At 45.1% G+C, this 27,672-nt stretch overlaps 1 protein-coding gene across 1 annotated transcript; it reads right to left on the reverse strand.

Moving 5' to 3' along the window:
- ALPK1 (alpha-kinase 1) lies at window positions 1-26,317 on the reverse strand. Its single transcript, XM_008942796.1, has 13 exons — window positions 26,197-26,317; window positions 21,862-22,016; window positions 12,509-12,707; window positions 10,945-11,004; window positions 9,119-9,205; window positions 8,340-8,416; window positions 6,921-7,016; window positions 6,312-6,416; window positions 3,844-5,878; window positions 2,955-3,108; window positions 1,909-2,071; window positions 802-988; window positions 1-197 (listed from the first exon to the last, which is right to left on the reverse strand). Exons 1-13 carry the CDS (start codon window positions 26,315-26,317, stop codon window positions 1-3), a joined length of 3,636 nt encoding a protein of 1,211 aa, XP_008941044.1.
- Between the last annotated feature and the right edge of the window lie 1,355 nt (window positions 26,318-27,672).

Genomic DNA, 27,672 nt, shown 5'->3' on the forward strand with positions numbered 1-27,672 from the left:
CTACATCTGCAGCTCTGCTGAGGGTCTTGTTAAAGAAAGGCAGCGACAGATTTCGTTGCACTCCACATGTTGATTATGAAAGAAGTAATAAATTCCTTTCTTCCCAAAGTTGGAACGTGAAACATCTTTGCTATTCAGAGAATGAATCTGGGGGTCTGTGAGGTAGATGAGGCCTTTACCATTACCTGTCACCCAACCTGTGGAAGAAAGGACACATCTTGGTATGGAACATCACAGCCTCTGTACTATTGTGCACAGGACTGTTAATGTCACTTCAGTGATTCCCATTTCTAACGTATGTCAGCAAAAGCAGAACCCTAAGAGATAGAATGAATAATAGATAATGAATATATAATGAAATGAATATCCCAAAGATACCCCTGTGCTAAAGGTTGAGTCCGAAATGTTTTCTCCTTGGCTCTTAACCAAGGAGCTCCATTTTCCATTAGTTGAATAAAGGACCTTTTTTAAGGCTTGCCAATTTTAGGAAGGAGAAAGCATGAGAAAACCTTCTGCCTCCTTCAGCTGGTTCCATGAGACACACCCTTGCAGGCTGGCGTTAGTCTAACCGGATGCAGACAACTCCATGGCATGAAGCTGTGGCACAGCGGGGGGCATGTGGTGCTCCCGTGCACGTGGTGCTCCTAGGTGCTCTTGTTGTGATGCAGTGCAGAACAAAGCAAAAACACACCTGCACACACCTCCTGCATTTTATATCACCTACAGACAGCACGCGCCTTTGGCAGCACGTTCTGCGATGTGAGAGGACACACAAGAAATGAAGTTGGCTGTCATACAAACCTTGCAGATCAACGACAACGTCGGTTCCGTTGGAGAACTCATAGCAGAAATGGCCGTAGGCCAGGCCGTACTCCGTGGCTTTGTACTCATTCTTTACTACCTTTGTGTTATTGGACAGCTTCACAAAGTCCCCAAGGATGTAGGGCTCCACGCTCAAACATCCTTTTATAGTTCTGTCTTCCAGTATCTGAAGAAAAAGAGCATTAATGACAGTCATGAAAGTGGAGGTGTGAAAACAAGGATGCTAAAGCTTCTCTAACTGAAGTCTTGTTTTTTTCCTCCTGGAAATTTCCACCACAGGATTGACAGGAGTCTCCATGCTAACCTGCTCCTGATTCAAAACACATCCTGTTTAGGTAAGGGGCTTACACTTAGGTAGAACAAGATCCAACACAAAATCAGCCTGACATACAAACTTCATCAGCAATGAAGTCTACAAATGCTTAGTTTGTCCAGCAGAACTTCTTTCAGGAGACTATGTGTAAAGAATAAGTTAGAAAGCTGAAAAATTTTGGCTAAACCTGCACATGGACCTTCTTCAGTGTGTAAATAACCAGTGGGGCATTTTGAGGGTTGTCCAGGGCCCTGTGATATCAGAGCACTGGACTTGATGAGTCATGAGAAGGTCCCTTCCAGTCCCATGTTCTTGAGATTCAGCACCATGCAGAAAAGGCCTGAAAGTTGTCCTGCAGCAAATCAACTTGTCTGAAAAAACCTCACTTGCTGGATTCTAGTTAAGTTTAGACATTTTTGTGATGCTCAAAAGGGGTCAGTTTGCTGTTCAGGTTTCAAAACTACTCCTGAAAATAGACGTGCATATACTGTGAGATAATATAAAAGGCTGGGTAACTCCTGGGCTTCCTTTGCAAGTGAGTTTCTCATTTCTAACAGTACATGGCATCTTTTCTGCCAGCACACCCATGAACTTGTAGCTCTGCAGGTAGGTCTCTCCTGCCCAGAAATGAGCAAATGCAGCTACCAGGTAAGATCACATGAACAACAGCTTGTCATCTAGAGCTGGCCTAACTGCTAGTATTTTAAAATCAAAATTGACTTAGGACACTCTTCCCATCAATTCCTTTGTATTGCTTAGAAGACAATTCTCACCAGGAGTACTGCAGATGGGATATAAAAGATTTGGGTAGGGACCTTCTGCTCATACAGCCTTTTGTTGAATTCCGTCACGTAGTACTGGGCAGTCATTTGCCGTTCCACATCACTGAAATGATGAAGAAGTCCTTTTTCCTCTTTATATTCTTTCCCAACATACCTAAACAAAAAGAGAAGCATCAGGCATGGCCAGATTTGCAGCAGACTGCACTTGTGATGCAGACACATCACCACAAAGCAGAGCTTGGCTGTGGAGAAGCAAAGCCAGCCGTTGGTGATGTGTTTAAAATGGCAGTGATTAAAGTTGTGGGGTTTTTCTTTTACAGCTCTTACAGCTGTAAAACACTGCATCAATCAGTCAGCTCCTAGGATGGGGGTTTCCTAACACCAGAATGTTTAAAGTCAATTATTCTCCACTCTGAAGGGACACCTGACTCAGAGGTACTTAGTGTTCTTAACTCAGAATAATTCACAACCTACTTCTAATAACAAACCAAAATCTGCAACTAGCAGAGCTCTGGTGCCTTATGAAGCAGCTTGGTGATTTTAATCCTGCAGATGCATCTGTTACATAAACCTGCTGCTAAAACTAAAGAAAAGCAACTGAAACACCTTTCTGCTATTGCACCTTTCTGGTATTGCAAGATGAAGATATATAGCTAAACTGGCAATTCTCTAATGCGAAACCAGAGGTCAAATAAAAACGAAGCAACATTTCTGGTCCAAGGGGATTATCCTGGCACAGACAAAGGTGAAGCCAGGCCTAAGAGCTGTCACAAGCTGATGAACACTAACATGCCTGTCAGAAGACACCAGTGAAGTAGCTTTTTCTTCCCAGAAATTACAAAGTAAAGAGTTGCATGGAGTGATGGGACAGGCTGCCAAAATACCCAGGAGATTTGGGAAAGCGATAAAACATTCTAGCTGTAGAAAATCAGTCAAAATCTAACCAAGAGTAAGCTAGGTTGGAACAGTTTTCATTCCTATTTACACAGAAGTAGCACTGATGAGCATTTTGTTTCAGAGATTGGTTTGGTCAATACCTTCCCAGGCTTTCTTCTTGGTGCAGGAAGTGTATCCAAAATGCACTTCTCTGTTTGCCTTCCTTTGCCACATTCAGGTAGTCCCCAATGAATACAGCTGTTTCTTGGCCCGTCCAGAGGCCTGATTTCTTGGAGTATTTTAAAAGAAGAGCAGCTACAAAAAGAGAACACTACAAGTAGAATGAGACAATTCAACAGGACTGGTCTAAGCCCGTGCTGAGGGATGAAATACCCAGAACTCAGGAGATAAGACATCGAGGCTTCTCTGAAAGCAAAGTACAGGGCTACAAAATACATAAAATGTATACAGAAAATATACTTTAAGGACAAAAAATTGCTAAACAGGCTTGAGACATATAAGATGGGATGAGCTCTAAGTGGGTTTTACTTAACGAGCTCCATGAGGCAGCCTATAGCAGTGTTACTTCTGCCTTCTATATTTCTTAGTGTACTGAGCAAGTGTCTGCATAGTAAGGGTGCTATTTATAATTAACTTAATGATCATTATCTTAAATGCACAGATTACCAGGACAAAATGTGGAATCTAAGTGGGTGACAAAACCAGAAACTCAAGTAATGGGGTAGAAAAGGCTTGATGAATGGGCATGGGGAGGTCAAGCAGCCAAGTTACCTCCTGCATGCAGGGACTGAAGCAGGAGGGACTGCATGGGCATGGAAATGGAGCCCATCACTGTGAAGGTGTGTCTGATAAGCACATAGGTGGGAAGGAATAGGAGAAAATAGAAAGGGAGTGTTCCTCCATTGCTAAAAATCTTAAACAAAGAACAACAACAAAAAGTCCTAATAAATGATGACTAAACCATTGTGTTAAAAAGCCTGAGTGCAGACTGTTCTCTGTGGGAGTACCTGTTGCTGTGTGAAAACTTACAGTATGCTTTACGAAGCTGTCTGGACTTAAAAATTCCAGTAGGCATCAATCTCTGGACGAGCCAATTATGTTCTACTCCTGCCAGAAGCTGCGCGTAATCCTCGTCCCTCAGAAAACGAGCGTCCAGGGTGTCCGCCTTCATTCTCCCAGGCATGAGGACAAAACCACTTCCCCTGGAGGTCAGGAATGAACTTTCAGGGGAACTCTTGGGCATCTGTGCTGATTTGCACCACGAAGTCAGAGATGAACTGGATTGTCTCTTGCTGCTCACCATGTCCTGAGAGTCTTCTTCATCTGCTTCAGTAGAGGCACAGTCAAAGTGCTCGTTCAGGGGTATTTTTCCCCTCGAGGGCAAAGCTGTTGGTGCAGTGGGAGTTGACTGAGGCTTTGGAACAGATGCTGTAGGATAATTGTTTACTAAGCCTCCAATATTGACAAAATCGAATTCATCATTATCTGTTGTCTCTGCCTGGGTGTCAACTTCAGGTGCTTGGAGAGATCCGTTTCCCACCACAGCATATTTCCTCAGCCAGCCACACACAGAGGGGTCACTGGCCATTTCTGGCTTGGTGCTCATCGATACTACAGAAGCATCCCCATTTGTGGGGGGACGTGTCTCAAACGAGGGATCCTCTATGCTATCTGCAGTTTCTCCTTCTGGGTTGACCCACAGGAAGGGGCTCCGGGGCCGGGATGAGGAGGAACCGCCACGCTCCCTGACGCTGTCCTTGGTCCTGCAGCCCAAGGAGGACTTCGCCTCCTCCTCTTCCTCCTCCTTTTCCTTCTTCAGCCCAGTAGAAACAGAGTAAAGGTTGGAGAGCAAAGGAACGGTGTTGTTCACCTCCCCTGCTTGCTTTTCTGAAGAGCTCTTTCCACAGTGTCTTCCCTCCCGCAGCTCTTCTCTGCAAAGAGATGCCTTCTGTACCAGAGGTGCACCTGCCTCGTCAGAAGGCTGAGGAGACCCCCAATAGCTATGGAGAGGCTCTCGAGGAGAATGATGCCAGGCTCTGGGAGGCAATGAGCACAAGTCTGCAGCTTGACCATTTTCATCAGATTCTGTTGTGCAACACTGCTCCTCCACTGAGCCCTTTTCCCGCTGCTGCCCTTCCCTGGGACACTCTTTGCTGCTCTTACAGTTTAGTTCCTCCCAGCTGGAAGAGAAACTTGATTTTGACAGCTTGCACCAAGAATCCTCTGAAGTAGTGGTTTGACTCCTGTTTTGCCTTTTGCTGAAAACACCATTTTCTTCATTTATTTCTCTTTCTAACAGCTCAAAGTCTCCATCAAAGGAAGCTTTCATCACATCAGAACCAATGTGTTTATTTCTCTGTCCACTGAGCCTCTCTGAGCTACCTCCTGCTGTTGGTGACTTCAGCATTTTCACAGGACCTTTCCTCTGGTATGCTCTTTCTTCGGTAGGACACACAGTGTCCATGCTTTTGGTTTCTGTTCTTAACATCGTGATACAAGCTCCCACTTGGGTCTCTCCTGGAGTGGTTTTGTGAATCCTGCAAGCCTTTTCAAACACTTCACACACTGACACATGATGCTGAGAATGCATGGCGAGGATCTTCTCAAAGTCAGCTTCCCCTTGCAGGATAGGTTTTTCCACTGTGCCTCTATAACTGTCTGGAACATAAGACCTGGCATCAGAATTAGGGAAGCTTTCTACTTGCAGGAGCTTCTTCACAGATAAGATCAGAGACATGATCTCTTTGGCGAGCATTTCTTTGTCTTCCTCTTCTGTAAATGAAGTACTGTAGGAATGCAGCTTTCCCAGGGCTTCTCTACACAGCTGACCCACCTCATGGAGTTTCTCACTCTCCCCATAGAGCCATCGGTGCACGGTTGCGAGACAGAAAGCAGCTTTAATAAAACTGTGGAGCTCCTGCTTACTGGTGATGGGGCTCTTGTCATTCTTGGTGAGGAGGCCAATCTCAAAGGATTCTTTGGCTTCAGACAAGTAGAACTTTTTCTTTTCTGGGGGACAGTCCTTGGAGTGACTATAGGACAGCAAACACACCCCACGGATGTTCTGGGAGGGGATGAAAGAGGAAGGAAGGAATTAAAAGCCTGGCCCCCTCTGTCCGAGATAAATAGTGGAGGAAAAAATATGTTTCTTTCCCTTACACAATTTGAAGAAAAGGTCAGTTTCAACTGACTGCTGCTGTGATTCCTGGAGAAAATAATCTTGCTCTTTCTCCTTTGAAATATAGCTGTGGTTACAGGAGAAGCAGCATTCCCAGATGGGCTTGAAAGCCCATCCTTGCTCTGTGGAAAGATATTACTTTCCACCCATCTGCTTAACTTCTGATCGATGTTCAGAGCAACATTAGCACATCATACTCACAACACAGACACAATACCCTGCATGATGCAAAGTTTGAAAGCAGGATTGGAGCCAAATCTAACAGCCTGGACTCCTCTCTTAGACAAATCACACTTTCAGAATGAAGACTAATGCTTACCATGGCTGTGAGGACAAACAGTGGGGTGTACTGGCTGTAGGCTGCTGCGAGCTTGCAGGCCTCAGCAGCTGACAATAAGCGATGACTGACCTCTCGGAGAAGGCCCTAGTGAAATGGAAAAGAGAGAGGGAAAACCACATCTTGAAGGCTTTCTTTTCAAACAGATGGGTCTACCTTATGAGTAACTCTGTTCAATTAAAGCAAGGCAGCTTAGGATTTGCTTCTTGTCTGTTGGAGGTTCCTTGACCTCCCTGAGACCTTTGAGTCTTGACAGAGCAGGACACCTCATTTCAAACAACAGCAGCCAGGTTTGGTGCAGCAGGAGCCTTTTTACTCAGCTTTACCATCAATGTGTCACTTTTTGACCCTATAAGTATTCTATATATTACACAGACATACACACAGTCAATACTCTTAATGTTTTATTTTTCCTGAGGCAAGGCATTCTTCCATCTAGGTGCTAATGAACCTGTTGGCCAGGAGCAATGGAAGTTTCTTCATCCCTCCCAGCACAAGAGAGGAATTAAGAGGAAGAACGTGTGGGTGAATCTGGGACAACAACACACTGTCTGAAGGATCTACATGTAAAAATACCAAACCAAATCTTACCAGGTCAACCTCAGCATTGGTTTTAAAACGTACATAATCCTTCTCATTCATAGAAGCAAAGATGTCTGCCATAATACCCAAGGAAGTAGCAATTCCCTGAAAGAGAAATAGAAAATTATCACACTAATTCCTTCAGTTTTTCCCCCGGTATTTTGAATTTTGATGCTCACAATAAAGCAGGTTCTGTGTGGAACATCACAGACAAAAAAAAACCAAAAAGAACCCAAAAAAACCCCAACACAACAAACAAAAAAAACCAAATCAAGACTCAAAGAGAAGAGAAGACTATATTTAAGAACTGGCCAGTTGATCCAAATCTTTCTAAATATCCAGGGTAAAGATCTCTAGAGAGATGACAGAAAAAATAAATGCTCATCACACATAGCCTAAGAAAGCAAGCATCTTTTTTAACACACTTCCCCAACTTACTACACTATTTAAAAACAAAACAGACAAAATTGGACAAAAGTCAAGAGTTCTTGATGTTGATATAATGGAGGGGTTTTTGGTTATTTGTAATTTGTTCTACAGAACCAATTAAAAAATATTACATGAAGATGTAATGGATAAATCTAAGAACTTGCTAATTGTCTCTCTCTCTCTCTGGAAGATTCAATTAATATGTGCTATCTGAGGGTCTGCCCAGCTAAACAGTTAAGAACACCAGGAAGCATCTGTATGCTTTCCACAAAATTCCATCCCATAGAAACACTCTGAGCTTAAGGTCAAGCTTTAAGGTATGGCAGAAGAGAGGTGATGAGGTCTGGTTTTGTGGTGTATCTTACGCTGAGGCACAATTACAAAACCTCTTAAAGCATCACCCTAGGACCTGCAGGGCTTAGGTTTGCATTCCTGTTTAGCTATGGATGCATGGTGTGACCGTTGCTTCAACTACAGTGGGAAGATTAGTGCGGCAAAGCCTCTCAAAGGTGCTGAAGACTGACATGGTAGGTGTTGGAAGGTGTTCAGAGAATGCAGTGCTGAGGAACATCCATCACTCACAATATGTAGTGTCATGAGCTCAGCTACACAGACATGCCTGGTCACCAGAAAAAAAAAATTAGACTTAGTCCTAACAAAATAATAAAAAATATAATCTATGGGTGCATTCTGGGGTTAGTTCATCCTTGTCAGAGGCATCTGTGACATTCTGAGTGACAGCTCACTTCAGACGACTCTGCTGAACGAAAGCCACTCCTCGGGTTCCCCTGCAGGAGGAAAGGTGCCGGTCAGCCTGTGCATGCACGCGGAAACAACGAGCACTGCAGGCCCCAGCGGCAGCATCTGTCCTGCCTGTTAACCCTCTCCGAGGGGAGCAATTGAAACGTCACTGCCCGAAGACTTTCCTGGAGTAAACAACAGCTAATCCGAACAATTATGAGATTGGTGAGGAGAGGCAGAGTGAAAAGGAAATACTACCTTTTTATCTGGCTGAGGAAGTTTGAAATATCCCACGACTGACGCCCAGATCAACTCTGCTGCCTCGTACCACATCCCTGCAACAAATGAGAAAAACAGTCACTGCTTTCAATGGTTTATTTTACACCTCCTTGAGTCAGGGGCCCTCAAGACAGTGTAAAACCATACCAGTGGCATTTTTTTGCTTTGGTGACACACAATTTTTATTAGCTTCCTTTAGGTTTTGGCTGTGTATAAACACATTTTATGCTCTTTTGTAAGAGTTCAGCTCAGCAGTCATGGAAGATAGGTCACATCGAAAGCAGGAAATTAAAGCTGTTGGCCTCAAGTACCAAGCCCTGAATACAGAAAGCCCATCATGCTGAAAATGAGGGATTTTCTTGTCTTGAGAGAGGAAACCGCTGTGCTGCACCTGTGATAAACTGCTGCGTGCCTTTGGGAACAGCAAATTTGGGAAAAGTGCTAGCAAACATGGAGTAGCACAGGGAAAAAGGGAACAACGTTTCAGAATGCTGCTCAACTTCCAGTAGGGTTAGTAACAAAATGATGATTTATAACGTGTGCTTGCTTGGTACGTAGCTCTAGGTCCTTGCTGCAAACAGGGGGGTGTACAACTCATCTTCTGTGGCTGCATGGTGGGCATCAGGCAGGGATTCTACACAAGCTAAAACTCTCACATATGCCAAATGTACCATTTTAGAGCTTGACTGCAAAGACAAGAAGAAAACCAAAACAGGGGGAAGGAAGCTTGAGCCGATGTTAACAGAAAAATGCATTACCAAGTTTTTGCAGAATCTGTCCCCTGATTTGTAAGCAGACTGACTGAACAAGAATCCTGTCGCTTTCCTGAGCATACCGCCAGGTACCTGAAGAAAGAGGGGGAAAACTCAGGAGAGAATGAAAAATATTGCTGTCATTTTAAGCCTCTGAGTGTAACCGAAATCCCAGCAAAGTGCCAGGATTCTCCCCACTGAATTCAGCTGCCTTGAATCAGGACTTACAGTCTGTGACAGTGCATTAAGGAATCTAAGTAGACAGCTATATGGGTATGTAGCTTGAATAACAGCTACACAGAGCATAAAACCTGTCTGAAAAGTGAAAGATACCTCTCTTAAATAACAAGAAGTTATTGTATATAAACACTGTGCAGAGGTCCACTAAAAAACAGTCAACAGGATTACTACAGGATATCGTTGTTGCCACCATTATACACAGCAGAGCAAAATACTTTAACCATCGGCAAAACATTTTCCTTTCAGATCTCAATGTCTCATGAAGATTAAAACAAGTTTCCACGCTAACACAGTATGATTAGTTACACGAAGTCTTCCATTATCAAATCGATACTGGATTTCATAATAGACTATGAAATAAAATCACTAAGCTTTCCCAAGTGTTGTGAACATTTCACTGCAGCTCTCAGCGTGAAGTATTGTTTAACACATCTGCAGTGTTAAACAAACAAGCATTAGCATTGAATATTAGGAAAATTAATTAAAAATAAAAGCATAATCCCAAGAGAGATGAAATGCAGTGTTTTACATAGCCAGTTCTACTTTAATAGTGATAGCTGGTACTTTGTTTAAAGCCCTCTTGTGTGAAGGCCCTCCTTGGTCTCAGTTTCACATGAAAAATAAACCAACAAAATGCAGAAAAGGTTTCTAAATTTTCTAAGTTTCATGGTTGTAGAGAAACCTGAATGTAATGACTAAATACACCCTGAAGACTAAGAAAATAGAAAGCAGGTATAAAACCCTAAAATACATCGTCTCAAAATCTTAACTAAGTAATAATTATGGATGTCTGCCAAAATTAATGGATTCTTGCCATTAGTAATACTACACAGCCCTCCAGATCTGAAACAAGCTACACAACAACTGAAACCAGCAGTATAGTCATTTGACAGAAAGGGCGGGGGGAAGAAAATTTCTACAAATATGATCACACATTAAGGACCAGTCCCATTTTAACAGTTTTGCACGTCTATCTAGCAATGGAAGAAAGTGCCGTGAGAACCAGGATTCACTCTTTCATATCTTAACCCCAAAACATAATAAAGAATTGCACTGCAGTCTGCTACACATCTAGAATAAAGTATAAATTTATTTGGTCGGATCAGTGTGAGTCTGCAGGATAAGCTTTATTCTAACAATCTGAATTTTTGCCAGGAAGAAGGGAGTTGTCTTAGTTTTCCAGATCAGTCAACTGCTTGAAATTGGTCCACATTTTAAAATTCTCTGTGCAGAGAAATAAGTAGAAAGGCTGCCAATCCACAATATTTTCCCTCTCAAGTGCAGATATACAGGGATAAATTATGGATAGCCAAAAACTATTAGAATTTTCTATTTATTAATTATATTAATTTATTATTCATTGATTAGATCAATTTATATTTATTATTACGAATTATTTGGATAGCCAAAACAAAGTTGCTGTTTCCACATTTTTAGCAAAGAATGGTGAAGGAAAGAGAAATGTGATGATGTAAGGAGTCATTAATGAAGGCCAGATTGGCTGTATTTGAAGCTTGTGTGACCATTAAAATTAGTATTAGAAATCCCACCAAAAAGAGTAACTATGAAATCAGAAAAAAAAATATACATACCTGTTGCTCCATTGTCATTAATAAGGCTGCTTAGGATATATTCAGCTTTTAAAAGTTTACCTGATTGAAAAAAAAAAAAAAGATAGAAAATGAATATAAAAATGTATCAGGTGGCATGAAGTGAACAAAAATACTCATCAGTGAAAGCCCCTGCAAACTGTACTCTTCTTCCCAGCATTGTCAGTGTGTCCATGCTTAGACTAAACTTCCCAGTGAAGTCCACCGCATGCTCAGGAATCTCTTTGGCACAGGCTGTTTCACATGAACAACAAATATTGCAGAAAATGCTGAGGAGGAAGCTGTTTCTAGGCAGCCACTCGCTTCAGAAAATCTCACTGAGAAGCCGTTATGATATTTTAACCTGATACACCCCAGTATCACCTGCACACTGATTTGTTGCTGTCAATAGTCATAAATGCACGTGCGCTATATTCTCTAATACGTGGTTGCCCTGTAAGGTGAAATTATGTATATATCTGGTGTACTTAACACACTATACCTGACATGCTTCTCACTCTGCCTTCCCACGCCTCGGGCTGCTGCAGGATTCTGAGTCTAGCTTTTCAGAACCATCTTAAGCACAGAATATACAGCCAAAAATATACAGAAAGGATGCAGCACACAACACAAAGTGGACATTCTGCCTTTCAGCCTGGTCACACAGCTCAGAGGTTCTGTCACACAGCCGGAGTCACCCCTGGCAGGTTGGATGGGGCTGCAGGAGACAGCTTAGGGTGCAGTCTAATTTGATCAGCTTGATTCATGTTGAACCTTGCTTTTTGTCTGAACTGTCCAGCTGATTTCGAGAAGGCTGCTCCAGCCAGTGAAGCAGTGCAGTGCTGGCTGAACCAGCCCATCCACTGGAGTGTGCCCAAACCCAGACACCAGGGGAAGGGCAGCACAAGTCCACAGCTACAACTAAGAATGGCCACACAAGGAACTTATAGGTCTCTTTTCTGCTAGGAAAATATTTCTCAACAGGGTTTTGCAGAGAATGGTTTTGTTTTCAGAGAATGGTTTTGTTTTCTTCTCCCCAATGGAACAAGGGGAAGGTACATCAAAAACCCTTCAGGTGTTGCCCATGTTATAGGAACGATGGAATTTATTTTTTTTTAAATAAGTTTGTCCTCAAGGGGTTGTAAGCTGTATTGTTTGCATAGTCAAGTGGTCCCACTGAAAACAAAAAAAAAAGCAGCTGGGACAGTGCAGAGAAAATGCTGGGATTCTAATTTACTTTTTAAAGGCCCTTGGTCAGAAGTACAGCAATTCAGATATCCCTGTTTGAAACCAGCAGGGAAGATTTGTTAAGGAACAAAAGCTCCAATTAGTATTTTCCACACCCTTTCACAATTTTCTCTCCTGCTTTTGGCTCTGAAACCCTTTATACCAGCCCCTTTGTGCTAGTGAGAGGAGCTGGGAGGGCTGGCGGGGGCTGGGAGGGGGCTGTGTGTTGGAAAGGATGGCACTGGGGCCGTAAGCATGTCAACCCCAGCAAAGGACAAAGTGTCTTCTCCAAAGTCAAGTAGTTCCTAATTGGGCTTGAGGTGAGAAGTGGGAGGGGTACCTGTGTTGACGGAGAGGCGAGCCTGGCGGATGAGCACCTGAGGGCTGATGGGTATGGTGGGCTGCAGCCTGTGCAGGCCCTTGGCAATCTGAAGGAGCTTGCTGGAGGCATCGATCCAATACAGGAAGCGGTCAATCAGGAACACAATCCCAGCTGCTGTCACAAAGTCCTTGACCATGATGGAGGCTTTCAAATAAACCTGAAAAGAACACCGGTGCTGTGGGGCAGCCTCACCTCGCAAAGATTGTCTACAGAAAATCTTCACCTCCAGCGACCTTCTGCCCAACGGTGCTGCCCACGCACCACTGCAGGACAGACAGGATTTCCTGTGCTATCTGCTCCAAGGTGGGTACACAGTTTTACAGCAAGCAAAGTCATGGCTGTGACGAGAAGCAAATATTCGCTACCAATTAAAAGGCTGACTCAAAATTTCTACCCACCTTCTAACCTTTATGTTCCTAGGCAGTTAGACAATGGCAAAAGTCTTTGTGGCAGTGGTCAGATAGGATTCATTATAACCTATAACTGTGGCTATTCCTGATAAGAGAAGAAGGTTCCTGCTGTTTATTATTTATTTTGTTTGAGCCATAGATATCATTCCTGATTGGGGGTGGGGGTGTCTTTCTAATTGTTGTCTAGTATTTGCAGCAACTGCATAATTTGGTGGTCAGTTAATGAATTTAAGACCTGCTCAGCAGATTACCAGAAGTAATAACAACTAGTTTAAAAGGGGAACATTACTCTGGAAAGACTGGGAATGGTCACTACAGCCACTGTCCCAGACAGAGCTCAAGCCATTCACTCCTTTGTACAGCACAAAACAAGCATGAGTCCGATGTTCTTCCCCTGCAAGTAATTTTTAATGACTTCTACACCTGTATTAACCCTCTTGGATTCATTCCCACAGCAGCTGAGCCATCACATTGACATGAGGCATCAGCCAGAGCTCCTGAGACAGCATGCTGCTAAAAGAACAGGAGGGCAGCAAAGACAGCCGTGAGGAGGCACACAGCTTCATCGTGGTTGCAGAAGTCCACATGGACATGGGGACACCTCAAACCTCCTTAGAAAAAGGATGTGTTTCTTATCTCATTCATGTCAGCGAGTAACTCCACTCATGACAGAGTAAAAGCAACACAGGGGAGAGAGGACCAGGCCCTGCAGCACCCTCAGAGGATGACAGACTGCCAAGAAAGCTTTGCCCAAATCCCCACTAAAACACCAAGTTTGGCAGCTGCCTCCCATTTTTGTCTTAGCTTCCTCCTCTTGCCTTCCTGATGTAATTGCACAGGCAGAGCCAGAGGGACAGCTATGTCCACAAACCCCTTCAGACACCACTCGGGCTTCTTGGGCTCCTCCTCAGCCTCATTTCTGTTCTCTTTGCTTTTGGCTCAGAGCCCCAGAACCCGACAGCAAGACTCGTTCTTGATTTTGAGCAGCACACCCACCACCTGAGGTGCGCAGGAGAAAGCCCACACCAAAGTGCCTGGAGCAGAGCCTGCGGAGTACGTCCTGAAGGCTGGCTCGCAGCACCGCTCTGTGACAAGTGTTGCTAGCTTGTCTGCACTTCAGCCAGGCTGATTTGTACAGATTTCCCTCTTTACTTATTTTTTTCCTCCCTGAGCCCAAGCTGGGTTTCCTAAGAGGGCGGCACCTGAAAAGGATTCCTGGAGCCGGGCACGCACCACTCCGCTTGTGCTGGCCAACAATGGAGGAATCCCCCTCTCCGAGCACCTGTAAACTGACACTGCAAACCACCCATTCCAAATGCTCATCAGCAGGCCATATATTTAAGCGCAGAGCATCGCCTAATCTTTTTTTTTTCTTTCCTCCCCTTCTTCCTTTAATAGATCAGAGCACAAAAGCCTGAGAGAGGGTGACCTACCGAACAAAAGAGCCTTTGAGTCCCTAGGAAAAGTAGACTTGGAGGAGGATGGAAGGAATCCAAGTGGCCCTATTATTTCCACTTGCACTAATTAGACATTTTTCTGTCAGCTATTGAGCACTGCTGAGAGGCCAAACTCACTGAATTAATTTCTAAAGTGTTTACAGAAGTTTGCATCTGTTTGTGTCTCTTCAGGAGGAAAATAAGCACTTCAATAGCATTGTGGAAAATCTAAATGAAGCATCCTATTCTGAAGAGTTTGGCAGTCTTGCAGCTGCATAATTTAACTCTCTGCTCAATTGCTGAAACCTCTTGTGTCCCTCTCCAAACCCAAATGGACGTAAAATGTAGAAAAGTCAAGCCAGGGACAGAAACTCAGCTATTTTTTTTAAAAAGGCAGGGCTGCATGCTGTGTGGCACACGGAAACACGCGGTTCGATGTCAGCCCTTGCAATTACGTCCCCCCTGTCCCATGCAGTACACCGAGAAATTAATACCCACTCCTTTCATCCCCTGCCAACTCGTGTGCCTCGAACATTCCTCCGCACCTACAGCCAGTGCACTGGCGTGCCAGGCGTGCACCCAAACACGCTCAAAGACCCTCCCCAGGCCGTGCTGAAACGAAATGAGGGAGCAGCTCCTTGTCACCCGGCCCAGAGCCAGGGAAACTCTCTTCCAAGATGTCACAGGCTACCCCAGCCCAGCCAGGAACATGGCCACCGCTCGCCACAGCCGGACACTTTGTTCTGCAGAGGGGGCTGCTGCCCTAAACAGATTTACTCACTGTCTTTCTGGCTTTAAAGCTGACGCAGGGTGCGTGGACACAGAAAGCGAGGAAGAAAGAGCGAGGTACGCACGCACTTTGTTTCCACATCTGTGTCCATGATGTGAAATGCATTTGTCTAATTGAGTTTATGGCACAAAGGGAACCTCGCGGCTGGGAAGTGGAATCAGGTGGTGAGAGAATTAGATTTGCACCAGATTTCTATACATGGACCATTGGGGAAAATGCAAAACAGCCCTTTAGTGAAGGGTTTTTTTGCCTTAATGGCGCTGAGTGGGAGGGTGTGCTGTTTGCATGGTTTCCTGCATTAGTGGGTTAGCTCCTCCTCATGCTGGGGCTGAAGTTTGGGTCCCAGCTTTGGGTTCAAAGCCACGACGCCTCCTTTGCATTGACAATGGAGGCCGCTCCCAGGAGAGGGGAGCAGCTCAGAACCGGGGCCATCTGGCACTAGGACTGGCAGGAAAGCGTCAAAGGGAAATTATTGGTGCATAGTAAATGAGGACGAGGAGGAGGGGAAGAAAATAGGGGAAAATCTTTATGTGGCAGCTGATGTAAGAGGAATTACAAGCCCAAATAAATGAAATATTGATTTAATCCACTCTCTCTGCCCTCTTTATAAAGCAAAGATGCTGGAGGCAACTCCCCCACCCCAGCCTGCGGGATCGGGAGGGTCCCCTTTGGAAAAACACCTCAGCAAGTGGCCAGGTTAGAAAGCAGTGGCAGGAATCATTTAATTTTCAGGGTATCGCCACAGTCTTGCAGACACTCTGGATTTATGTGTTATACCTATTAGTCTCAGACTGTTTCTGTCTTTGTTTCATTTGTAACTACAGTTAAGGTTTAAAGTCTTAAAACCCCCTCAAAATCACAAGCAGTCAACAAAAAATTTCTGACTCTGTGCACCAGGCAGGAGTTTCAGGTGGCACGTACTTCCAGGTGCTTCGGTTCTCTCCCAAGAGCTGTTCCTAGTTAGCACTTCACTGAGCCCTAACAAATCACCCGGTTTTCTTTCCCCCGGCGTTCGTCCCCTGTCAGATTAAACACGGAGTCACAACACCAGTGGATTTGGCTGAAGTCTTTCACCCTTTTACTCCACGTGCTGTTAGCAAAGCCCGTCTTTCCAAGAGACCAAAGCTGCTGTCACCGCACGGGACTTCTCTATCAATCTCTGCCTTTCAGCTGGCAATCAGAGCCCACTCAACAAATAAGAAGGAATTAAGCCTCCCACCACCTCTGTGACGGGCAGAGGAAAGCGCGTCCCTGACGTGCAGGCGGCCGCACTTCAACACGGGACAGTTGAGTCGCCCAGTAAAGAGCTGCAGACTGAGGAAGAAGAAGCTCCTGGACACCTTCCTCACCACTCAGTGCAGTGGAGAACCCCACTGAATGGCTTGAGCTTCTGAAGCTGTTCATTACCCCAAGTTATACACCCTGAAGGCAACAGAGTGTTGGGTGTTTATTCAATTGGAGCAGCATTAGGTCCATTATCAGCAGCCCAAAACACTGCAGAGTAGATCAGTTTTTTATGACAAACCACATCTTGCTACACCAGTTGGGAAAGTACTAGAGAGGGAATTCCTGGGAGCCTCATATATCTGATAGGGTAGCAAGGGTTTAGGGGATACAGTCATACTTGGTCTTATTTATTACCAAGGATAGGTGCAACAAGCATCTTGTGGTCCTGATCTGTCCCACTGTGCTCTAGCTCTAGGCTATTTATAAACTATTGTGGTGATTCCCTGTGATACATTAAACTACTGTGTTGAAGGGGATATTTTAATATGTAAAAATCGCTAAGTGCCAGTAACAGAACCCCCCTGAGAAGGTGGCATCAAGACCATTATAATCAGTTAAAAACCTAAGAGTCTTTGCCCTAAATCTGCATCCTCAAAACATCAATCCACCTGAGGAGGAGTTCGATTTGGAAGGAAAACACAACATAGCAACCTCAGTAAAACAGCACTTGAAGTCTTTTCAAGGGAGGAAGCAGTGCATCTGAGAGGAGGAAATCTTACCCACGAGCAAAGCAGACTGACAGCCCTACAAGCACCCAGGAACAGACTTCACGATTTTTTATTTGCCGCTCCACATGAATTCTGCTTTTTCTCACACAGGCAGCAGAAGACAGAATGTTTTGCAGCGTTGCACGCTGGCAGCATCACCTGGATGGTCATCCTGGACCACTGAAGGTCTCCTGCCTGCACCTGATCTCCAATACTTCTTACCTGCAAAATGTGGGGGATGACAGAGCGCAAAGCAGGGCGAGGTGCCACGGGTTCCCTTTCGGGCTGAATTCACAGCCATAGCTCTCCCTTATGTCACTCGCCATCTCACTGGCATCACCCAAGAAGAACTCTTATGAGTCAGGTAGCAAAAGGTCAGCCCGAACAACCAAGATCCCAGTGCTACAATTTAGGGATTCAATTCTGTTACCACACCAACAGAAGGAGGAGAAAACTAAATCCTCAGCTCCCTATTTAGTCCTTTTTCCAAGGCTCCCAGCTCTTAAGTGCCACACACACACCTAAGAGTAATTAGGGCATGTCCCTCAGAATGGTTTCCCTACTGGTAATGGATCAGCACATAATTAGCCAAGGCCCAGGCAAGGGCTGTAAGGTCTTATTTTCCATATTATTTTCAATATTCCCAATAACTCCCAAGAGATTCTGCATCAGCAGGGCCAAGATCCACACTTCCCCAAACACGGGCTCAGCCTGTACAGCTCCCTGCGGAAGGACCTACAGGAGCCCTACTCTCAGGGGGTTTTCCTTTTGTATTTTCACTGTACCTGTCCTAACAGATCCCAGTCCATGGCTGAATCTCTGAGCCCACATGCAGGAACTAGTGATACATATGATAAAAATTACAATGGATTTGCAAACAGGCTCCAATCTTATTTAAAAAATAATAAAAATGTGATGTGAATCATCCTACAGGAGAACTACTTGTGTGTATAGAGTTGTCCTTCACAGAAACCCTCTATAGGGTCTGTGGGATCAAAGCCTATGTGTCCATGGGCACGTTGCCCTCTATTGGCTGGTCGTTAAGGCGATTCCCAACCCTTGGGATAGTGCAGATCTCCAGGAAGGGTAACCCTGAGCAGCCTCCCTTTTGGATCTGCAGCCCCAGCCTGAACCCCACAGCACACAGGGGATTTAGAGAGAAAAAGTCAACCCTCCTTATTCATACTTGGCAGCAAGGATGCTGCTACAGTTCTGATTTGGCTTGCATGTGTTGAAACCAAAAAATCCCAATGCTTCACAGTTTTTGCTTTGGATAGGTGTTGGTTATTGCTTTTCAAGACATAGTGTAGATTCCCACTCAAGGGAATTCATTCAGATTCCCACCCAAGGTGTGTTCAGGCCCAGAAAGGGTCTGTGGGATGGGTTTGCTAGCTGTTGACAGTCCAGAAAATGTGGCGAACAGGATATTGAGCTTGTTGAACTGGGGTGGCCTTGGCATTGGTTAGTGAATCCCTGGCAGGAAACAAATAAACAAAACCAACAAAAGAACCAAACAAAACCAACCAACCAACCAAACAAAAACAAAAAAACAAAACACCCCAAAACCTGAAACCCTCAAACCAAAAAACCCCACCTTTGCTAAGAGGCGAAGATTTTATAGAATCAGAAGTGCTGGTTTGCCTCAAGGCTTACAGCACATCTGTTGCCTTAAAACCCCTAGGGAGGTTCATAAAGTGGAGAAAGAGGGAGAAATGAAGAAAGGCTTGTGTGTGTTGCCAAAATCGTCCCAGGGCCCCGCTCCCGCAGCGGCAGGGCTCCCACTGGTCCCCCAGGCTGGTTCTGCTGTGCCTTCCTACCGCTTCATCCCGCCTGCAGAAGTAACGAGCAGCCCCCAGCAAAGGCAAAGAAGAGCACTTGAGAAAGCTGCAGGTGCAGGTGGCTTTGCCTTCTTATGTGTCCAACTAACACACAGCCACCAGCCATGGGCATCCCACTTTTTAAAGTGCAGCACTAAGGCAAACCCTTGAAGCCAAAGCTTAATCCGCTTACTTGCTGCGCCGGTCTCATGGAGCTTTTGAGGCGACCCAGAGAGTAAAACACCCTCGTGGTGAGCCCTGGTAGGCAGCTCTGCCTCCTCCAAACGCCGCCAGTGTGTTATGGTAATGAAGGGCCTTTCATTCAGGGATCTCAAAGCACTTTTTAAATGTAATGAATTACGGTTTATGAGCTTATTCTAAGCATGGCAAATTAAAATAAACAAGAGATGAAAAATTTTAAAGGTTTTTCTCAACAATAAATCAACAAAGACTCATTTTTTTTTCCCCTCCAGGGAATTAAATTATCCTCCTGTCCCTCACGCAAAAAGAAAAAAAAAAAAGAACAAAAAAGTTGCTCAGACTTTTATCTTTCCTCATCACACTGTAATCACTTCTCTTCAGCCTCATTTGCCCCCCAGCTTTTTATTCAAAGAACTGAAGCAGCCTTTGCACTGCCTTGAAATTTTATTTAAAAAAAAAGCCAAAAAACAGGCGGGGGGAGAGTAATGGATGAAGGGAAAAAAAAATCCCTTTTCCTGACTAATACTAATAATACAGGTCAAAATGTCAGTCTATCTACAATTAAATGGAAAACAAAAAAGGTTTTCCCTTTTTCCCGTGGTACAATGGCACTGGAATATAAATTACTGCTGAAGATGAAAAAAATATTTCAAAGCACATGGGGAAAGGCAGCACAACGTTTACAAAGTATTTTCGAGCTCAGGATGAAACACCGAAGACAAAGGTAACCAACAGGCTTCAGAGGTGTCGGTGAATAGTCTACAACTAGCATGCAGAAGGATTTTGGGTGCCTATAGTCTACGACCCCACGATACACTTTGTTTAACAAGGGCAGCTGCAGTTATCAACAGATGTTTCGGCAATAAATAATTGGTATCATCTCAGAGAAGACCCATCTACCTGGGGAGCGGGTATAATGCTGCAAACGCTGCGGTGCTATCAGAGCCGCATTAATCTCCCATCTCGCCAGGACTCTCGGGGAGTTTACTGCAGGTGTTTGTCCTGGGAGAGAGCAGACAAACGCTCCCAAGTTGGAGAGCTGTGCAGGGATTGTGAAGGAGGTCAACCTCTGCCATAAATTTCTGTCGAAGGCCACACACAACAAAGAGAAAAAGAAAATAAATACCCGAGAAGCAGCCGCTCCCTACCCAGGCAAATTCAGGATCCTGGGGATGCCGGGGCTGACACCTCCCAGACCTCATTTTGTTTTTGGAGCTTCTCATTTCTCAGCATTACTCAAAGTCATCATCGACCTCCACCAAACCTTTTTGGCCTTACTTGGGCATGGTTCTCTCTGAAGCAGGTGAAATCTGACCACCTCGGAGTTAACAGCAGTTTTGCAGCTGGGATTTCAGCAGGGCCAGACCTCCCTGTCCCAAACCTCAGATTTTCAGGCCAGACTGCCCCTTCCTATGAGGACTGGGACCATGCTGGCTTCAGACATGCACCATAGTAGACAAAAAAACAAAACAAAAAACAAATACCCCTCACAAATCTCATCTTTATGTCTGTCCTGCCAAAAGGATACTCATTAGCCTAGATATTACACTCCCTACTAAACAGTCCTCTGTTTGCTACAAGCCATGTCTGACAAGCCTCTGAGAAAATCACAAAGGCAAAACCCCACGTTTCTTGCCACTTGTAATTTTAAAGCTCAAACTCATCACCTTACATGATGGGATCCCCAGGCACCATTTGCCTCCTGCACCTCCTTACATAGCCAAGTATGCTTTTACCCACAGGAGAAGTCGTGTTAAATTCTTGCCTTTCCTGCCTAGGTTTTGGCCAGCTTTGGTCCTCAAAGGGTTCCCATCAAGTAATTTTCTTGAAAAAAGGAAAAGTATGCAATGAATTGTGCAAGCCCTACTAGAATGAGTAATCCTCATTGCCTCCCATCAGTGCTTAATGAAACAAGGCTCATCATTCTTTTCAGATTCATGGGTTTTTTTTAAACTTTATGTAAACATTCAGCATTTTAGTTTTATTATCAAGCCAGTTCTTCAGGGAAGAGGTAAACTTTACCTTACTGGAAGCAGAAACACCAGAAGCCTAACCCCAAAGCAGAGGCCAAGCTCACAGCCTTGGCATGGTGGCAGTGGCAGCAGAGGGCAGAACTACCATTCCCTTGGAAGAGAGTGGTGACACAGAGATGAGATGTCTCACCAGGAGGAGGGGACTGTGATTCACATGTGTTGCATCACAGCAACTTTTATGAAAAAAGCTGGAAAATCTACGTAGCTTAGAATGATAGAATCTTAGAATTGTTTTGGTTGGAAGAGATCTTTAAGGTCATCGCGTCCAATCACTAACCCAGCACTGCCAGGTCAACACCAAACCATGTCCCTCAGCACCACCTCTCCAGGACTTTTAAACTGCTGCAGGAATGGGGACTCCACCACTGCCCTGGACAGGTTTTGGGTCCCTCTCCTGTCTGAGGACCGAAACAAATAAAAGTCACATCTGTGCCCTTCAGCCTTTGTGGGCAGCCCCACCTCAACACAGACTTGCTCACCTCTGCTTGCCAAGCAGCTCCTCACCTGTTGCTGCCACTGTGCAGAAAAAAACACACCCTGAACCCACTGGTGATATGACCTACCCAAGCTCTGCAACCCTCAAGCACCTCAGCAGGATGTTTTACTCAACAGGTGTGTTGAACTTCATACCAGCAAATCGGGGAGCCTTGTGCTGATCATATCTTGCAGGTTTGTTTTGTCTTCTTGGCTGAGGTCTTGTTTGTATTGCCACTTTTCTGGCACAAAAGGCCACTTCATTTCCTTTGCTTCCTCCAGAAGGGTCCTCAAGTCCTCAGGAAGCAATGCTGAAAAGGTCAAAGAGCAAGTAAAGATATTGCAGCAGGTTCAGCTGCAACACTTACGACAGAGCACCTACTCCGCAAAAAGCCTACCTCCCCTCCCTCTTGGACCTTCTCCCAGTTGCTCTGACCTCCTGCCACCAGCCTCATTGGGAGGGAGGGTGAGCTTGCCTGTCAGCCGTTACCCTTGGCTGCTCTGCCCTCCAGGTAAATGGGAGCCATCAGCCATTACAAAAGCTTTTAGCAGGAAGTCACACCTGCTGGTGGCTGGCTGAGCGTGAAGAGCTACTCCATGAGAGGCAGGAGGAAACCTGTTCCCCTGGGTGAGGAGAGGACTCCTGGCAGAGCAAACAGAGCCAATGGCACAGAAGACCTGTCCCCCTTGCTCACGGCTTGCTGATGACAGTGGCAGAGCCAGATTGAAAAATCATATCCAAACTGGGAGATAAACCTGGACCATACAAAGCAATGAGACAAAGATCTATTGGGATATAATGAGTAACAAGCATACACTCTCCAGAATAATGATTTTACTGATAATTCAGTAAAACAAGAGTTGTTGGCCTGACTTACTCAACCTGCTCTCAAAGGAGCAACTTAAGAATACAGGACACACTTTCTCTCAGCACAAGAGAGCTGAGCCCAAGCACAAAGGAGTCAAAAGACTGATTTTTTTTTTTTTTTGGATGAGGGTAAAGTAATCCCAGCTCCCACACCTGGCCCCTGATCCTCCAGCAATGTGTCAGGGCTCGCAAAGCAAGAGCACAGTCTGCCCCGTGCCCACGTCCTGCTCTCCATCACCTTCAGCTGGATCTCCAACCTGACCCTACTAAGGATGCAACTACTAGCAGGAGCACATAGCTAGACACGTGGGCTTGGATTTGTCCCTTTCTTTCAGCTGCAGCCCACATGTTTAATTTTCCTTGGAACAGGGGTGAAGCTGTGCTGTGCTAACCACTTGGCCAGGCAGACTCCGGCCAATGAAAGTGGATTAACAAGGATTATTGACCAGATGGGGTTAATGGTGATCATCAGCTGCAGATCTAGACCCTTCTGGCCATTAATCCCCAGAAAAAGCCCTGCTCAGAGACCACTATTGCTTTAAAAAGGCAATGCACTACATGTATTACTACATATTTTTTAATCACTCCTTTATGGAAGGCAGCAGAAAATACACTCCACAGAACATCCGTGCATTCAGCGTCACGTTTTTCCTAGGAAAAAGGAAGAAATGAGATATTTCTGGCTTTTCTCCCAAAAGGTCACTTTAAAAAGCCATGGCAAGTCACCTCCACGCTGCGGCAACGTGGCCAAGCAGCAGAGCCAGAGGGGAGAGGAGGTCGTGCTCCCACCCTCTCACCTCTCACTGCAGAACACGTGCAGGAGCAGGGACACCTGGCTCCGTCACAAGCGACACAAAAGGACTGACAGAGGGGTTTAGCCCGCGTGTGGAAGGGAGAAAACAGAGCTTCCACAAATTTTTTCCAGAGTAAGACTGGGGGGTCATGAAAGCAGGCAGAACAAGCACATTTCCCCACCCTAGGACTGACTTTTGGGGAGGGATCTAGAGAAACAGGGTGCTTACACAGCCTTTCTGTCTCCTTCTCTACTTTCTTCTGCCTTTCTCACACAAACTCACGCTCACTAAAACAGGAAAAGTAACAGTGTCAGCAACTATACAAGTGGAATAATGTGGATGTTGGTATTCCCTCTAAAGCATAAAGGTACTACTGCTGTCTTCTTGTTCCTGTTCCCCATGTTATCCTTAATTAAACTTTAATCTCCCTCCAACTTACACTAACGAACAAAAACTATGGCCAAATTCTCTAATCCTGATCTCTGATTTTTGAAGAAGCATCCTCAGCAGTCACAACTGCTGAGCTGGTTAGAAAAGGTAAGGAGGGCAACGCTTTCGGAAGTATTTGGCAATTTAGGAGCTTTCAGTCATCTTTGGGGTTGGGCACTCGTGTAAGCCCAGTGAGATACGACTTCAAGCCTTGCTGTGATGTCTGGTCGTCACCACATGGAAATAAACACAATTAGTGTGTCAATGACAATAAAATTATGTTCTATAGCAAGAACATCCACTAGAACCACGTTAATGCTTTGGGGAGTTTGTGTGAACACTCGTGCAGCTTTCAGCTAAAATCCAGCTCCTGGGATAAGAGTTTAGTCTTGTAACAGGGCTGTTCTCACTGCAGGTAATATAAATTCATTCGTTAACAAAGGTTGAACTGGCACAGAAGTTGACTGGAATGATTTCTAGCCTAAAAAGAAATAAAAAAGCAATCCGAACAAATCTAACATCCATTCTGCCCCCTCAACTAAAAGGAGATAAGGATGCACTCCTCCTCTCCCCACCATTTATCTATACTTGACTTTCAGTTCCTCTTGTGCCTGTCTGAGAAAGCCGGGGTGAACAAAGGCAGTCCCAGGAGGAGGAGGGTGAAGAAACCCCCCCACTTCTGCACTAGGAGGGTCCCCCCGGAGCTGAGAGCCTCCGACCTGCAAGAGAGACTGAGGGTGGGGAGCCCCAGCTATTATTAATGTTGCTGTCACCACCCCACTGCTGGGTATTTTTCTTCCAGCTGATGGGAACTTGGTCCTCAGAAAAGCCTGAGCATCACTTCAGGCTCTGATCGCCCATTTCCTGAAGCGGTTTACCTGAAGGACCATGTCTAATCGAGTGATTATAAGGGCACTGATTTACCTTATCTGGAACTAAACTGATTATTTCTCATACTTTGTGGTATTTAATAGGAGAAAAGGAGGGAGGAGGATGAGGGGGAAAAAAGCGCTACCTGATTAGGAGCTCAAGAGTCTATTCTAAGGAGTCATAATAAAACTTAAAAGAATTTGTGATGAGGAAACAAAGTACCCTTTGTTGAAAAGAAAAAAAGAAGAGAAAAACCTTCCAGTATCCATAACAGAAACCTATACACCGCAAACAGACTTAGGTGCTTCAGAAAAAGGCAGCTGACCTCCCAGCAAGAACAAGGATGGTTGGAAAAACATATTCTCAATGGCTCTGCACTCTGAGACAAACAAAGGGTTTTAGGGATCAAATTAACGCTGCGGCCGAGTCGCTCATGCAAAGCAAAACCAAACATTATTAACACTAAACTGGAAAACGGACAGTGCTGCAGATGTGTCACACAAAGCAAAACCTGCCCATAAATAAACTCCTTGTGGGTCTTTCCTAATGCCTTCGTTTTTTCCCCTAGAAATCCCACTGTCATCTCACAGTAGATTTTTCTGTATTTGCTGGAGTTATTTTTGCATGTGGCAGAAAGGAGTACATAACCTAGCTACCCTGTACTGAAAGGGTGTAATTCAAAGAAATTCAGCAGTTCAGATTTTGGTTTTTATTTCAGGAATAAAACCAACTGTGGCAATGAAGTTAGGCCATCCTCTAGAAGTCTGAACCGAGAGAAAACCAAGCTGTGTGTATCACACCCTTTCAGAATGGACAGGAACTGGACTTCCACTGGAATGAAGAAATAATATATGTACATTTTTTAACAAACCACTCTCAAAGCACCACAGCGATACCAAAATAAATGCTGGTTCCAGCAGGTAATGCCAGTGTTAAAACAAATGAAGAACCCTTCTATTACAGCTCTTGCTAACTACCTCTTCTTTTCCTGGTTATTTATTCCAGCCATTAGCCAGTATGGATTTTCCTTTTAAGAGGGATATTGCAAGTTGTTTTTTTTTTTTTTCCTTTGGACAGCACTTATAGAGGTCACACACATTTTACAAGATAAAGATTCAGGCAATGAGCTCTTTAATATATTAGGAGAAGCTGACAAACAGAAAAGGCCCTCCCCCAGTTCCTCTGAAAGGAAAGGAAATATGTGCCCTTATTCAGAAGTTGCATCCTTTTTTTTCTTTCTTTCTTTTTTTTTTTTTTTAATAACTGAAATTTATGTGCATCAGCAAACTTTTGGGCATTGTTCTCCCCAAACTAAACTGTTCCTTACAGCCTCATGTTTACTGAAGCCTAAAATTAGAACTGACAGCAATTCACTGCAACAAAGTGGACTTCTTTCCCTGCCTGCATCCCATTCATGGCCTCAAAATCCAGGCATCTCTTGACACTCATCTGCCAGGAGAAGAAAAATAGGGCAGGGCTGAGGACCAGCGGCTGCTGCTGTGGTCCTGCTGCCTCTTCTGGGGACCTCACCTTGGCACTGCTGGTATTCTCGCTCATCTCCCTGGCCCGTGCCAGCCTTGGCCAGCAGGAGCGTGTCCAGAGCTCGCCTGCACTCCTGCAGCAGCGCGGCCACGGCGCTTTGCCTATTCATGACGGCTGGTCCCACTCGGCTGTGAATTGGGTGTCCCCGGGTGCACGGCGATCAATTACTTAAGAGAAGACACGGATTCTAAATGAAAAGGATCCCTTGAAGGCTGAGGTACCTGGCGAACAAAGGAGGGGGAAAATGATTAACTAAAGTATCATCAATTATCTGAAAGGCTCAAGCAGGGAGAAATAATAGGGGAAATACACGAAAATACATGACAGCCTCAGAGGACTTTATTAAGTATCGGTGGCAAAGAGCAAACTTCTCTGAGGTACCAGGGAGAAAGGACAGGCTCTTCAAGGCGCTGTGAAAGCCCAAGCAGGGCAGTGACTGGCCAGGCTGTGCCAAACCCTTGGCACCTGGGAGGCTCTGGGACTGAACGGCAGAGCCGCACGCGCACTGAGCTCAGGGAGGATGCTGCCCGTGTTGACCAGAGTGTGGGGGTCACTCTGGGGCACGAGAGCAAGTGGCTCCCTCGCCTCTTCTCATGCTAGCCCCACTCCTGCCACACAGCACGGTGTCCTAACAAGGCTTGGTTGAGGTAGTGGAGCAATAAATGGTCTTTGAAGGAGACCGCCTGTCCTGGTTTCAGGCTGAGGAGATCACTGAATGGTTTGGTTTGGAAGGGACCTTTAAAAGTCATGTGGTGTGACCCCCTGCAGGGAGCAGGGACATCTGCAGCTAGAGCAGGCTGCTCAGAGCCCTGTCCGGGTCAGCTGGTAGCAGCCAGGCACAGGGTCTGGACATGCTGCAGAGCAACTGACACATGACGTGGAGTTGCTCTACAATGTCAACGGTGTTGACGTACCAACACCAAATCCTTTCCAGTTACTACAGTAATTTTGGGGAAAGTCTTTGGTAGCAGAGGTCTGCCAGCACCTGCTTAGGCTGCTTCTATCCAAGGCTGGCTCTCTGTACATTCACCCAGACATCTGCCCTGCCCTAACTTCCACCGCCAGTCCTTGAGGTCTTTCGGACACAGTCAATGGCAATGCAGCAAAAACCCCACAGCTTCCATCCCAGGTATCTGGCTTGGCATCTGCTAAAACAATCAAGCAGCTTTCAACAAGGAAGCATGAAAGAAATAACTCTGGATTTTCTTCCCACCAATTTGGTGATAGCCTCACTTAAAAAAATACTCTCACAGTTTGAAACAATGTATTCAGAACAGTCTCTATGAAAACATTTCTAAAATTGGAGAAACAGTAAGGCTACGAAGGAAGGGGAGTGCAAAGGAACATATACAGGCTCAGTTTGCTGACTAGAAACAACTTACACTTTAGCAGCTACATTTCCAGACCGTTTTTTCCCTTTCTGTTGCAGCTCTGGGATCGCTGGGTCCCAGAGCTGGTGCCAGA

The sequence above is a fragment of the Merops nubicus genome, unplaced genomic scaffold, assembly GCF_000691845.1.
Source record: "Merops nubicus isolate BGI_N331 unplaced genomic scaffold, ASM69184v1 scaffold40986, whole genome shotgun sequence".
NCBI classification, from domain to species: domain Eukaryota; kingdom Metazoa; phylum Chordata; class Aves; order Coraciiformes; family Meropidae; genus Merops; species Merops nubicus.